This window comes from Anomaloglossus baeobatrachus, chromosome 10 (genome assembly GCF_048569485.1).
Source record: "Anomaloglossus baeobatrachus isolate aAnoBae1 chromosome 10, aAnoBae1.hap1, whole genome shotgun sequence".
In the NCBI taxonomy this organism is placed as follows: Eukaryota; Metazoa; Chordata; class Amphibia; order Anura; family Aromobatidae; genus Anomaloglossus; species Anomaloglossus baeobatrachus.
In genome coordinates this window covers 170,146,122-170,161,505 of record NC_134362.1, presented here as the reverse complement: position 1 = coordinate 170,161,505, position 15,384 = coordinate 170,146,122, and the positions used below count along the sequence as shown (strand labels likewise).

The 15,384-nt window shown below is 43.7% G+C and overlaps 1 protein-coding gene across 1 annotated transcript in view; it reads left to right on the top strand.

Moving 5' to 3' along the window:
* The window catches only part of BCO1 (beta-carotene oxygenase 1), a 33,649-nt gene extending 22,757 nt beyond the window's left edge, over positions 1 to 10,892 (top strand). The window contains exons 8-11 of the mRNA XM_075326898.1: positions 1,532 to 1,634; positions 6,222 to 6,316; positions 6,741 to 6,852; positions 10,365 to 10,892. Of these exons, the coding sequence (XP_075183013.1) occupies positions 1,532 to 1,634; positions 6,222 to 6,316; positions 6,741 to 6,852; positions 10,365 to 10,519 (465 nt within the window). The 3' untranslated portion in view covers positions 10,520 to 10,892. The remainder of the gene's footprint in view (positions 1 to 1,531; positions 1,635 to 6,221; positions 6,317 to 6,740; positions 6,853 to 10,364) is intronic.
* The last annotated feature ends 4,492 nt before the right edge of the window (positions 10,893 to 15,384 follow it).

The window sequence follows — 15,384 nt, the reverse complement described above, 5'->3', positions numbered from 1 at the left end:
GTCCTGCTGCACTGGTGTGGGATCAGGTTGCCAAGGAGGAGAATGACCTGCTCTTTGCTGCATTTCTGCAGGTCTGTGACACCCTGGTTTTGCCAGGGCGTCACATATTTATTTTCTGAAAATGAGAAATGGTTAAAATAACAAAAACAATGCACAATGCTTTCAGACCTCAAATAATGCAAAGAAAACAAGTTCATAATCATTTATAAACAACAATACTAATAATGTTTTACCTCAGGAAGAGATCAGAAATCAATATTTTGTGGAATAACCATGATTTCTAATCCCAGCTTTCATGCTTGGCTGCTTTCCACCAGTCTTCACACTGCTTTTTGGGTGACCTTATGCCACTCCTGGTGCAAAAATGTAAGAAGTTCTTTGTTTGATGACTTGTGGCTATCCTATTGATTACATTCCAGAGGTTTTCAATGGGGTTCTGGTCTGGAGATTGGGCTGGGCATGACAGTGTTTTGATGTGGTGGTCCTTCATCCACACATTGATTAACCTAGCTGTGTGGCATGGGGCATTGGATTTTACCTGGGGGAAATGTGGAATCAGAAAGGTTTGTCCTAGTAATGGACAGCCCTTTTAATGGAAGACGGTCCATTTATGAGAAAAAATAGACAAGTGAATGAGACTTAAGTCAGTCAGCTTGTAATCTGAAGCTTATGGTTCACTCATACTAGTGTATAACTCAGACAAGTGCTGTCCAATGTTATACAATGGGGCTGTGCTGCCTAGCGTCTTATTTTCCGATAAAATATTGTTGCATGCTGTGATTGGCAGTGTGCATTGGATGGAGTGCACCCATTCAAGTCTATGGGTGCATGCAAATCCTCGGACTGCACTCGGATGACATCCGAATGCAGTCCGATATATACCACTACAGACTATGGAGAACACTGCTGGTGCAGAGGCCAAATGGAGTCCTAAGTGACTCAGTTGGCTTCACAATAATAATTAGATTACTCAGTGTTTCTGCCTGTTTTTTCTGGAATTCCGTAATCCCGACGCAGTGCTCGGTGTTAAGCACGTAGTATGAGTGAACCTAGCCTAAAAGTTACAATTTAATGGGTGTACTGACTTTTTTCATTTTTTTTTTGTATTTTTTCCATAAAAAAACAACAAAAAACTGACAAATCATGTCTCACAAAAATACATGCTAAGTCTTCAAACCGTTACCTAGGAGACCGACCATCGCTGCTGTGTTACTTGTAAGCATGGTGATGAAGCTGACCAGGAATGGAAGGTAATGGTGCGCTCAAGCAATTCTAGCCAGTTTCAAAACTGTGCTTACAAGCTCAATAGAAAACAATTTGTAAGCACTGTGCATGTTCTTCTGTCTAGCAGCGGTGGTCGGTCTCCAAGGCAACAAGCTGTAAATAAAAGTGTTAATATCTCAAGCTCAGCTAAAAATGTTAATAAGCAGTAAATTGCAAAATTGCTTCTATTATCCAACAACATCAATGAAGATGAGAATAACCCTTTAATATATAATGTACATATAATGTATGTGTTATTATTTCATAGAAAGCAGAAGTAGGAGTTAATCTTGTGAAGATCCCGACGACAGCAACAGCGATGAAAGATAAAGATGGCGCGATATGCTGCCAGCCAGAGATTTTATCTGAAGGTATGGCAGCCGAGCCGGCGATCTGTCCCTTCCCTGAGCCCCCGAGGCAGAGCGATTGCATCTGTGTATGGAGGAATTGGGAGAGATTGCAGCCAGCCAAACCATTGTTCCTCTGACAGCCATCTATTGTGTATGGGTCCCCTAGAATGAAGGGTAGTTCTGAGCGTTTCGAACACACCAGCAATAAAACAACCAAGTTTTATGTAGCTGGTGGCCGACAGCACCAAGAGCAGTGACGTGGATGCAGCTTTAAACTACCACTGTGTAGCCTTCATTTATAGGATCATTAGGGGTCTTAGAAAATGAACCTCCACAACTAAATGGAATCGGTCAACGGATTTTGCCATTTAATCAGAGTGCAGCATATTGTAGGGGCAGAGAGCCTGATTCTAGGTATGCAGAACTTCTTAGGCTGTGTGGTGTACTTTCAATGCAATCAGTGTTTTCTCAGCAGGAGATTATCACTGCCTGACTAGTGCTTATGCGCAGAGCAGTCAGGCTAATCTGTGTAACCCTGCCCCCACCACTGATTGGCAGCTTCATGACACTGCACTGTGTACTATACACAGGAAGCTGCTAATCAGGGGTGTGGACGGGGTTATACAGGGCTCAGCATTCTGACCAATGTTAGATCTGCAACAGAGAAAACAGGGATTATATCAAAACTGCACAAAGCAGCCCAGGAAGTGAATCATCGCTGGAATTGGGCTCTCTGTCTCAGATTATATGGCAAAATTCTGCTGACAGATTCACTTTAAGGCTATGTGCGCACGTTGCGTACAAGCCCTGCAGAAATTTCTGCAGCGATCTGAAGAGCACATGTGCGCTTTAGATCGCTGCAGAAATGTCCGTAGTGAGCGCCGATTCCATGCGCTCTGCCTGCAGCTCCTGCCATAGACAGAGCAGGAGCTGCCGGCAAAGCGCAGGAAAGAAGTGACATGTCACTTCTTTTTGCGCAGCGCTTCGGCAATAGCCGAAGCGCTGCGCTCTTAGACGCCACGTGCGCACGGCCCCTGCACAATCTCCATAGACTGTGCAGGGGCCGCAGGACGCATGCAGTTACGCTGCGCTACAAAGCGCAGCGTAACTGCATGTTTTTACGCAACGTGCGCACATAGCCTAAAAGGAACCTGTCACCAGATTTGGCGACTATAAGCTGCAGCCACCACCACCGGGCTCTTATATAGAGTATTATAGAATACTGTATATAAGAGCCCAGGCCACGCTGTATAACGTAAAAAACACTTTTATAATACTCTCCTAGGAGGTGGTCTGGTCTGATGGGTGTCACTGCTTTGTGGTCCAGTGCCTCCTCTCTCCGCTACAGGACTTCCTCTCTGCTGCGCTCTTCGTCCTCCTCCTATCCAGCCCAGTGTGGATGATGCGTCTGCATCATCCACACAGGCCGACACTGTGGTCCTGCGCAGGCGCACTATGATCTGCCCTGCTGGGGTCAGATCAAGGTACTGTAATGCGCAGGCGCAAGGAAAGGTTAACAACCGCCGCACATGCGCACTACAATACTTTTGATCTACCATGCCCTTACCACTATAGGCTAGGTGCAGATGACCATATTATTGGTCTGAGTGCGATCTGGCAAAACATCGGATCACACTCGGACTAATGTTATTCTATGGGGCTATGACGAAGTCCGATCACACTCGGACTGAGAAAAAAAAAAGCAAGCCAAGGTTGCCTCTGTAAATTGCATTGCGCTCAGTCAATGGATCCATGGAAAAAAAAATTGGACCGCACTCGGCTGACATCACAGACTGACAGAATGGAGAAGAAAGTAAAAAAAATTCTATATCTTCTCCACAGATATCAGATAATCGGAAAGCATAACTGATCTGATTTTCTAGAATGGCAAAAAAAAATAAATGGTGGTCTGCACCTAGCCTAAGCCATAAGTGATCTACTGATGAATCAGTAGGGTTATCAGTAGATCTCAATTTACTAATTGCCTGTCTGAGCAATAGGAAGAGTATCATTCACGGTACAGTGCGATCATAGGCTTTCCTAATCTCACAGTACAGGGTGTCAAATCCTATACATAGCACTAGGTATAAGACATCTATATGGAGCTGAAATATGGGGAGTGTATTATAATATATGGAGGACTATGGGGAGTGTATTATAATACATGGAGGACTATGGGGAGTGTATTATAATACATGGAGGACTATGGGGAGTGTATTATAATAGATGGAGGACTATGGGGAGTGTATTATAATAGATGGAGGACTATGGGGAGTGCATTATAATATATGGAGGACTATGGGGAGGTTATTATAATACATGGAGGACTATGGGGAGTGTATCATAATAGATGGAGGACTATGGGGAGTGTATTATAATAGATGGAGGACTATGGGGAGTGTATTATAATACATGGAGGACTATGGGGAGTGTATTATAATAGATGGAGGACTATGGGGAGTGTATTATAATATATGGAGGACTATGGAGAGTGTATTATAATACATGGAGGACTATGGGGAGTGTATTATAATAGATGGAGGACTATGGGGAGTGTATTATAATATATGGAGGACTATGGGGAGTGTATTATAATAGATGGAGGACTATGGGGAGTGTATTATAATAGATGGAGGACTCTGGGGAGTGTATTATAATATATGGAGGACTATGGGGAGTCTATTATAATAGATGGAGGACTCTGGGGAGTGTATTATAATACATGGAGGACTCTGGGGAGTGTATTATAATATATGGAGGACTATGGGGAGTGTATTATAATAGATGGAGGACTATGGGGAATGTATTATAATACATGGAGGACTCTGGGGAGTGTATTATAATATATGGAGGACTATGGAGAGTGTATTATAATAGATGGAGGACTCTGGGGAGTGTATTATAATATATGGAGGACTATGGGGAGTCTATTATAATAGATGGAGGACTCTGGGGAGTGTATTATAATATATGGAGGACTATGGGGAGTCTATTATAATAGATGGAGGACTCTGGGGAGTGTATTATAATACATGGAGGACTCTGGGGAGTGTATTATAATATATGGAGGACTATGGGGAGTGTATTATAATAGATGGAGGACTATGGGGAATGTATTATAATACATGGAGGACTCTGGGGAGTGTATTATAATATATGGAGGACTATGGGGAGTGTATTATAATACATGGAGGACTACGGGGAGTGTATTATAATATATGGAGGACTATGGGGAGTGTATTATAATATATGGAGGACTACGGGGAGTGTATTATAATATATGGAGGACTATGGGGAGTGTATTATAATATATGGAGGACTATGGGGAGTGTATTATAATATATGGAGGACTATGGGGAGTGTATTATAATACATGGAGGACTATGGGGAGTGTATTATAATATATGGAGGACTACGGGGAGTGTATTATAATATATGGAGGACTATGGGGAGTGTATTATAATATATGGAGTATATGGAGGACTATGGGGAGTGTATTATAATATATGGAGGACTATGGGGAGTGTATTATAATATATGGAGGACTATGGGGAGTGTATTATAATATATGGAGGACTATGGGGAGTGTATTATAATATATGGAGGACTATGGGGAGTGTATTATAATATATGGAGGACTATGGGGAGTGTATTATAATATATGGAGGACTATGGGGAGTGTATTATAATATATGGAGGACTATGGGGAGTGTATTATAATACATGGAGGACTATGGGGAGTGTATTATACTATATGGAGGACTATAGGGAGCGTATTATAATACATGGAGGACTATGGGGAGCGTATTATAATATATGGAGGACTATGGGGAGTGTATTATAATAGATGGAGGACTATGGGCAGTGTATTATAATACATGGAGGACTATGGGGAGTGTATTATAATACATGGAGGACTATGGGTAGTGTATTATAATATATGGAGGACTATGGGGAGTGTATTATAATACATGGAGGACTATGAGGAGTGTATTACAATACATGGAGGACTATGGGGAGTGTATCATAATAGATGGAGGACTATGGGGAGTGTATTATAATATATGGAGGACTATGGGGAGTGTATTATAATATATGGAGGACTATGGGGAGTGTATTATAATAGATGGAGGACTATGGGGAGTGTATTATAATAGATGGAGGACTATGGGGAGTGTATTATAATAGATGGAGGACTATGGGGAGTGTATTATAATACATGGAGGACTATGGGGAGTGTATTATAATACATGGAGGACTATGGGGAGCGTATTACAATATATGGAGGACTATGGGGGTGCATTATGAGATATGGAGCACTATGGGGAATTTATTATGATATATGGAGGACTAGGAGATGCATTATAATATCGTATATCGGGATATAGGAGTATGGGAAAGCTGGCTGCTGAAGGAAAGAGCCAAGTATCCTGTACCCAAAGGGGGGGGCTTAGGTCCAAATCTACACCGGGGACCGTCAAACTCTAGTTACGCCACTGTTTTTGTGCACAGAAACTCAATAACGCCCCATTAAGTCACCAAGACATTATCACAGTCGCTCGATTTCTAATGTTACATGACCTATGCAATTATTTGTTACAATTTCAGGTATTGAATTGCCAAAAATTAACTATGACTACAATGGCAGGAAGCACAGATATGTTTATGCTTCACATGTTGAATGGCGGCCGATACCGACCAAGGTAAAGGTTCTTGTCATCATGCATAATATTGTACCTTTGGCTGCAGATTGCAGAGTCCGGGCACTGAATCCATTCTAATCATCCGTATTGTGTCATTGGCCAACTGCTGCAAAAAAAACCACCATGTTTTTGTGAAATCACTCCAAAAATCAGCAATTCAGCAATTTTTATTACATTTGCATAATATCTGCAATGTATAACCTGTACGTGCTTCTGCTGTGTATGTGGATATCAGCCCTTAGTAGACACAGTAGCCCCTCTGTCTACCCCAGCCTTTGTTTAACAAGTATAGAGAATGTTTCTACAAATTGCCTTTGGCCCTTTAAGCCCCTTCGGCCCTGATGTGTTTAGGTTTTATCGATTGGCTTATCTTATGTTAGATTTTTCTTTTCTTAAAACTACATGTCTATATTTTATTGCATAGATAGTGAAATTTGACACGGAGACAAAGGAAATGTTGGCATGGACTGATGACATGTGTTGGCCCGCAGAGCCGTTGTTTGTGCCAGACCCTGATGGCAAAGAAGAGGATGATGGTAAGTGTCAGTTACCCACATTCATAGATTTATTTATTTACCGGATAGGTGAAAAATTTAGAAAAGCCTAGGTCCCCTATTTGTCTCACATCACTCTCACACAAAGGTAAACGACAATAAGAGGTAAGGAGGAAAGTAAGAGCAGGGAGGAAACCGTAAAGGCCCCATCACACACAGAGATAAATCTTTGGCAGATCTGTGGTTGCAGTGAAACATGGACATATTGTTCCATTTGTACACAGCCACAAACCTGGCACTGATTGTCCACAATTTCACTGCAACCATGGATCTGCCGCAGATTTATCTGTGTGTGACAGGGCCTTAAGACGACGAGAGAATTCCGCAACAACTCCAAGCACGAAGCAATATAATCACCAGCAGGACTGGGACACAACAGCACACAGACCAACACAGCAATAGACGATAGTCGGTATAGGAATACAAATTATACCATCTTAAAAAGGTGAATACAAGAGCACACAGACCAACACTGCAATAGAATATAGTTGGCATGGGAAGACAGATTCTACCATCTTAAAAAGGTGGGGAGTAAATGTGATAGGCTACCAATAACATGTGATCCTAGAGGTAACCAGCAGGCTAGCAGAGATAAACTCTTGCTAGCCCGATCATTAATGTGCACACAGCTAGTTGATGCCCGAGCCTGCCTGTGTAACTCAGAAGCACTGGAAAAACCATAGTGTAGAGCAGGGGTCTCAAACACGCTGCCCGCGGGCCGCATGCGGCCCCCCTGAGGCTGTTTGTTGCGGCCCGCAGAGCCCGTGACAATCGCGGCTCTATGCTGAGGGTCGGCGCCGGCAGGAACTTTACTGCATTTGAATCCATCTGCGGTGCAGCACAAGGAGCTGTCAGTTCTATCCCAGTTTCTGCTGCTGTCTGCCAATCAGATGCAAGGAGGTGACGTCCTACAGTGCCGTCACTTCCTTGCATCTGATTGGCAGGCAGCAGCCATTGGTCCAGACACAGCTCCTCTGTGCGGCACCGCAAATGGATTCAAATGCAGTGAAGTTCCTGCCGGCGCCGACCCTCAGCAATGCAGAGCCGCGATCATCAAGGGCCGCAACAAGCAGGTAAGGTACGTGCTCAAGATCAGGACCCGCTGCGTCCTGGACACAGTGGGTCCAGATCGGCGGCGCCGCAAGTCTCCTCCTTAGGAGACCGCAGCTGCCCGTGCCTGCAATCAGGGTTCGGGCCGCTGCGGTCTCCTCTCTGTGCTCTACCTAGGGAGGACGCTTCCGACTCCGCAGCATAAATGCACATGCTGCAGCCTCTGGAAGCCGCACCGCAGGTCCATTTTCACTGTGGGCCATACACGCACAGTGGGCATGGGGTTTTTAGAAATCCCATGCCCGCTGTGCTTTTACCGTACATAACAGGGTTTTGGACGCAGCTGAAGCATGCTGCATCCAAAACTCTGCAAGTACTGATCGTGGGTACACAGGGAACGGAGGAAAGGTGAGGAGAATTTTTTTTGTTTGCGCATTACTAAAGGATGGCCACAATACTACAGGGATTGCCACAATACTACAGGGATGGCCACAATACTACAGGGATGGGCAGAATACTACAGGGATGGGCAGAATACTACAGGGATGGCCACAATACTACAGGGATGGCCACAATACTACAGGGATGGCCACAATACTAAAGGGATGGGCAGAATACTACAGGGATGGCCACAATACTACAGGGATGGCCACAATACTACAGGGATGGGCAGAATACTACAGGGATGGGCAGAATACTACAGGGATGGGCAGAATACTACAGGGATGGCCACAATACTACAGGGATGGGCTGAATACTACAGGGATGGGCTGAATACTACAGGGATGGCCACAATACTACAGCGATGGCCACAATACTACAGCGATGGCCACAATACTACAGCGATGGCCACAATACTACAGCGATGGCCACAATACTACAGGGATGGCCACAATACTACAGGGATGGGCTGAATACTACAGGGATGGGCTGAATACTACAGGGAGGGCCACAATACTACAGGGATGGCCACAATACTACAGGGATGGCCACAATACTACAGGGATGGCCACAATACTACAGGGGTGGGCAGAATACTACAGGGGTGGGCAGAATACTACAGGGATGGCCACAATACTACAGGGAGGGCCACAATACTACAGGGATGGCCACAATACTACAGGGATGGCCACAATACTACAGGGATGGGCTGAATACTCCAGGGATGGGCTGAATACTCCAGGGATGGCCACAATACTCCAGGGATGGCCACAATACTCCAGGGATGGCCACAATACTAGAGGGATGGCCACAATACTACAGGGATGGCCACAATACTACAGGGGTGGGCAGAATACTACAGGGGTGGGCAGAATACTACAGGGAGGGCCACAATACTACAGGGAGGGCCACAATACTACAGGGAGGGCCACAATACTACAGGGATGGCCAAAATACTACAGGGATGGCCACAATACTACAGGGATGGGCTGAATACTACAGGGATGGCCACAATACTACAGGGATGGCCACAATACTACAGGGGTGGGCAGAATACTACAGGGATGGGCAGAATACTACAGGGATGGGCTGAATACTACAGGGATGGCCACAATATTACGGGGATGGGCAGAATACTACAGAGCACAATACTACAAGGATGAGCACCTTACTACAGGGCACACGGATGGGGACTATACTACTGGGCACATACTACAAGGATTGGGCAGAATACTACTGGGCACAATATCACAAGGATCAGCACCTTACTACAGGGCACCCGGATGGGGACATTACTGCAGCATGGGGACATTACTACAATATGTTGGCTAAGATTACTATATGATGCTGCTAATTGTAAAACAATTACAAGAAGGTGATAAAATGTAAAAAAAAAAAATCCTAAAGCATGACATTTTTTTTTTTACATTAAAAATGCTTTTCTGTATATAAACTTAACAAAAAAAGTGCACGTTTGTTATAATAAACAAGCGAAAAATGTTTAAACAAATGATCCAAGATGTACAGGAAAAAAAAAATGTTCACTTTGTCCTGCAAATAATGCGGCCCCCCTCAATTTTTTTTTTATATGCGGCCCATGCACCCAGCTGCGTTTGAGACCCCTGGTGTACAGTGTCAGAATCTATGGTGTGAACAGCGTCTGATACCGCCATGACACTTGTGAAGTTTTGAGCAAAACTGCGTGTGACATGGAGGTTACCAAATGCAGCATACGCCATTCTGCGACCTTTTTAAACCTTCCTAGTCATTCTTCCTGAAATATATATCAGTTTCCTAACCCAAAAGGTCACATCTTACTGTCATATTGATCAGGAAGTTCCTTATTTCATTGCTAAGAAGTAAATGATTAATGAGAGAGACAGAACTATCTGCTGCCTACATCTTCTCCTAGTTCCTCCACGCTCCTATACTTTTCATTTGCATTTATTTTGATAATTCTCCCCCAGTCTGTACTGATTAGATCCTGTATGTTATCTTTCCAGGAATTATATTGTCTTCCATTGTATCTACTGACCCTAAGAAATCTCCGTTCTTACTTATTTTGGATGCCAAGACCTTCAAAGAAGTGGGACGTGCCAGTGTCAATGCGGACGTTCACCTGGACCTGCATGGCATCTTTATTCCGGACAATAACTGAGTGTCGGACAATTATGGGATCCATATTTTATACATCACAAACTTTTACGGGTCGTAGAGGACATTGTAATCCAATCTATAAGACTCTCCAGGTGGTACGAAACTGCAGACCTATTCTGTTGTGCCTTTATGAACAACCTTAAAGGGAATCTGTCACCAGGTTTTTGTCACATAATCTGAGAGCAGCATAGCATAGGGACAGAGATCCAGATTCCAGCGATGTGTAACTTACTGGGCTGCTTAGTATAGTTTTGATAAAATCACTGTTTAACCATCAGTAGATTATTATTACAGGACTACTTGGTAGTCCAGCATATTCATAAGCTCTGTATAACTGCTGGATCTGCAGCAGAGGAAACAGTGATTTTATCAAAACGACAGCAAACAGCTCAATAAATGACACATCGCTGGAATCAGGGTCTCTGTCTCTACATTATGCTGCTCTCAGAAGACAGAGCAAAAACCTGATGACAGATTCCCTTTAAGGAAACGTTTCAATAGAACATTAGTATTTTGTCCTATCAAATCTAACCAATTTAACTCACTAATTTATGCCCCAGGTACTTACCATGGGGCTATTAAAAACCTTGCTACACAGCCTCTCCCTCTACAAACAGGAATTATGATGTTTCGTCAAATCCAATCTTACTCCATAAGGTGGCCATGAACCTTAGCCTTGGTAGTCCAACACTCATTCCCTCAGTCTGCCTCTAAATATGACGAACTACCACTAGGTGTCACCAGATGCAACTAGCGACAGGGAAGTCAAACAAACCGGAGGTCAGGAGCCAGCAGGTCACGTTTGGAACACAGGGATAAAGAATAGCTGAGGTAAGAACATAAGCCGGAGGTCAGAAGCCAGGAAGTCACCTAAGGTACACTGGGGAAAAGCTGAGTCAAGGTCTGGGTACGAACCGGAAGTCAGAAGCCAGGAAGTCACATAAGGTACACTGGGGAAAAGCTGAGTCAAGGTCATGGTACGAGCTGGAGGTCAGAAGCCAGGAAGTCATGTAAGGTACACTGGGGAAAAGCAGAGCCGAGGTCAGGAGCTGGGGAACAACGTTGGAGTTGGGGACATGGAGGGAGAGGTGTAACAACGGGTTCAGGATAGGAGGACAAGATCATAGCACATATGGGAGCCAGAGCACTTACTGCAGGCAGGAACTATAACTGGCAGCGTTCCGGGTGAGGTTGCTCCTTAATGAAGCAGAGCAATCACCCAGAACGAGGCGCCAGGAGAGAGGCCCCTCCCAACACCAACGCAGGAACCGAGGACGGGAGGTAACCCGTCTACCGGCGCAAAATACAAAATAAGACATCGGCTCTGCTGGAGAGCAGAACACCGCAGATCAGGACCATGACATAAATACATACACTCTAAACTTGAATGAGCGTGCATGAATTCTCAGTGGGAAGAGAGTCCCCCGGAGGTAACTTATCTGCCCTGAAAATAAAAGGATTAGGCAAGATGACATTTAAGTACCCGATCCTTCTGTCCCCCAATCTCCCCTATCAGGTGAGAGTCCGGAGACCCCCAACAGTCAGGCAGGTCCCTCCAAAATCCAGCTGATACTTAGATTAGATACAAAGATGTATGTTTTTAAGCTGATTTTTGGATCAAAAAATGGATAGCATCCATGTACCATCCGAGTGCAGTTCGTTTTTAACTGTTTAATGTATAGAATCTCAGACTTCTGTTTTTTATCATTTTTGCATACGAGAAAAACAGATGTCAGACTAGTAATAAAAGTGACCATGGACCAAAAATAGATGAAATCGGATAAAGAACACTGATGAAAAATGGTAAAAAAAAAAAATCAAAGAATATCTCAAAGAGGCCTTAGAATCAGAAAGCGATAAGACAAAAACATGGATTAAAGGGAACCTGTCACCAGATTTGTCCCCTATAAGCTGCGGCCACCACCAGTGGGTTCTTATATACAGCATTCTAACATGCTGTATATAAGAGCCCAGACCGCTGTGTAGAACATAAAAATGATTTTATAATACTCACCTAAACGGCCGGTGCGGTGCAGACTGGTCGGATGGGTTTCTCCCTTCTCCGATACCGACACCTCCTCTTTTGGCCATCTTTGTCCTCCTACTTCTGAAGCCGGGGTGCATGACGCGTACTACGTCATTCACACTCGCTGGCATTGAGGTCCTGCGCAGGCGCACTTTGATCTACCCTGAGCAGTGAAGATCAAAGTATTGTAGTGCACCTGCGCAGGACCTCAATGCTGGCTAGTGCGGATGACGTAGGACGCGTCATGCACCCGTGCTTCAGAAGAAGGAGGACAAAGATGGCCGAAAGAGGAGGCACCGGTACCGGAGAACGGAGACACCCATCCAACCAGTCTGCACCGCACCACCCCTTAGGTGAGTATTATAAAGTCATTTTTACATTATACACAGCGGCCTGGGCTCTTATATACAGGATGTTAGAATGCTGTATATAAGAGCCTAGTGGTTGTGGCCGCAGCTTATAGGCCCCAAATCTAGTGACAGGTTGCCTTTAAAATCTACTAAAATTAGTAAAACAGCAGTGAAAAGTGAAATTCTGCTACAAGTTCTTCACCTGCTTTCTTGGTCTTTTCTTTGATGTAGCCAGTAACTCTCCAGGTTTATGTGACTGTTTTTTTCTTTCCGTTCCTTTTTAATTATCAGATCTGATACTGTATATTATGCTTTATTATATCTTGTTGTTTAGTTATTTGTATCTTGTTGCTTAGCTCTTGGATCACATTCGAGTCCTGATAAATGTAGGGCAATGTCTATGTCTGGTAGTCAGACACCTAATGTGCCTCTTTATTAGGGAAGAATATGCTGTATATATTGTATATGTTATATATTGTCTGTCAGCTGGTGACGGTCAAGAGGAGACCATTGAGCTATCGGTGTGCCGGAGGTCTGGAGCCAGAAAACACTGTGAATCGCGGAAAATTATAAATCAGTTGTATTTATTTAATTTATTCAAAAAAATAAATGATAAAAAAATAAATGTTGTGCATTGTGATGATTTAATAAGTATCTGGGCTCCATACTGTAGAAATAACTTTGTAAGGCTTGTAGCCCCTCACATACACATTATGCAAATTAAAGGGATTCAGTTTAATAGAGGCTATTCATGATGCCATTATAGTGTATGGGGGACGGATGCCAAACTAATGTATCTAAATAAGAAGAATCTGGCAGGATTTCCCCCCTCCCACCACCAAATTATCTCTGCATGTAACATATTCAAAGACAAGTTCAGCAATACCTCTATATTACTGAGAAATCAGCATTTGTATTGATATGCAAGTGAGTGTGAAGGGCAGATCTGAATCCTCCATAACTCCAGCTCTTCACCTACTGGACATAGACAGACAGAAGGTAGCGGCTGCTCCTTCACCTACATAGACATGGACAGACAGAAGGAAGAGGCTGCTCCTTCACCTACCTGGACATGGACAGACAGAAGGAAGCGGCTGCTCCTTCACCTACCTGGACATGGACAGACAGAAGGAAGCGGCTGCTCCTTCCCTTCTATGAACATGGACAGACACAAGGAAGCTGCTGCTCCTTCACCTACATAGACATGGACAGACAGAAGGAAGCGGCTTCTCCTTCTCCTACCTTGACATGGACAGACAGAAGGAAGCAGCTGCTCCTTTCACTTATGTGGAAATGGAGAGATAGAAGGAAGCGGCTGCTCCTTCACCTACATAGACATGGACAGACAGAAGGTAGCGGCTGCTCCTTCACTTACCTGGATATGCACAGACAGAAGGATGAACATCCTAGAGGAATCCAGGAAACCTCTGACTAGACCAATCACACTTCATACATTCCTGCGCTTCTCTCCATCATATATGATCCAGACTTGGATTTCCAAAAACACCACGAGTGTAAGCCGAGTACAAACAAGACGATACCTGGAGTTTTGAACGCCCCTGTAATATAAAAGATCATAGTGATCTAGCCATACAATAAATGATTAGATGGTTCTTTAAAAAAAACAAAAAAAAACAAACAATACCTTTATTAAACAATTTTACATAAAAAATTCTGGACAGACATACATAATTTCTAGTTATGAAACAAAAAATAATGGCCCAGGACAAAAAGGTAAGGACAAGGAAAAAACCTCAAAAAGACACTCACAGGGTAGGACTTCAATTGAAGTCAGAGTAACATCAGCCAAAGAAATATACGGCTGGTATATCACAAAAGACCTCCATACAACAGCATTCAAGCCTATATTCAATATTCACCACAAGGTGGTGCTAAAGTAGCACAGTATCTAAGGCAATCTAAGCCAAGGATTGAAAAGCTGTTCAATCAACATTCCCTATGGAGGAAAACAGTAACTGGATGTGCCCCGACGCACGTTTCACACTTTGCTTCCTCGGGGGGCAGCAGGGAAAAGGTGACAGGTGCATGTCTATAAAGAGATGAAACTATTAAACTGCCGCTAATTGGCTGCGTGGGGGCGGTGCTCCGAGTGCGGCCCACCACCTTAGTTTTCCTGGAGGAGGTGCAGGTCGGAAGAATACTTCCAGTGACGTCAGGAGATCCGCACCTCCCCGTATGGATACACCACAGATAAGGACATACATCGGAGCCACGCTGCGCACGCACAACTGGCGGTGGCCATCTTGGATGTGGGCAAAGGATGTGGGCACGGAGATATTGTAATTTAATAATAGCAAAATGACATAAATACCATGGTTTTATATATATATATATATATATATATATATATATATATATATATATATATACATATATATACACATACAGACACACATACAGACACACATCACCATTTACAATACAATCACATCCATTTATGTGATCACATCCATATGTTATAAAATGACC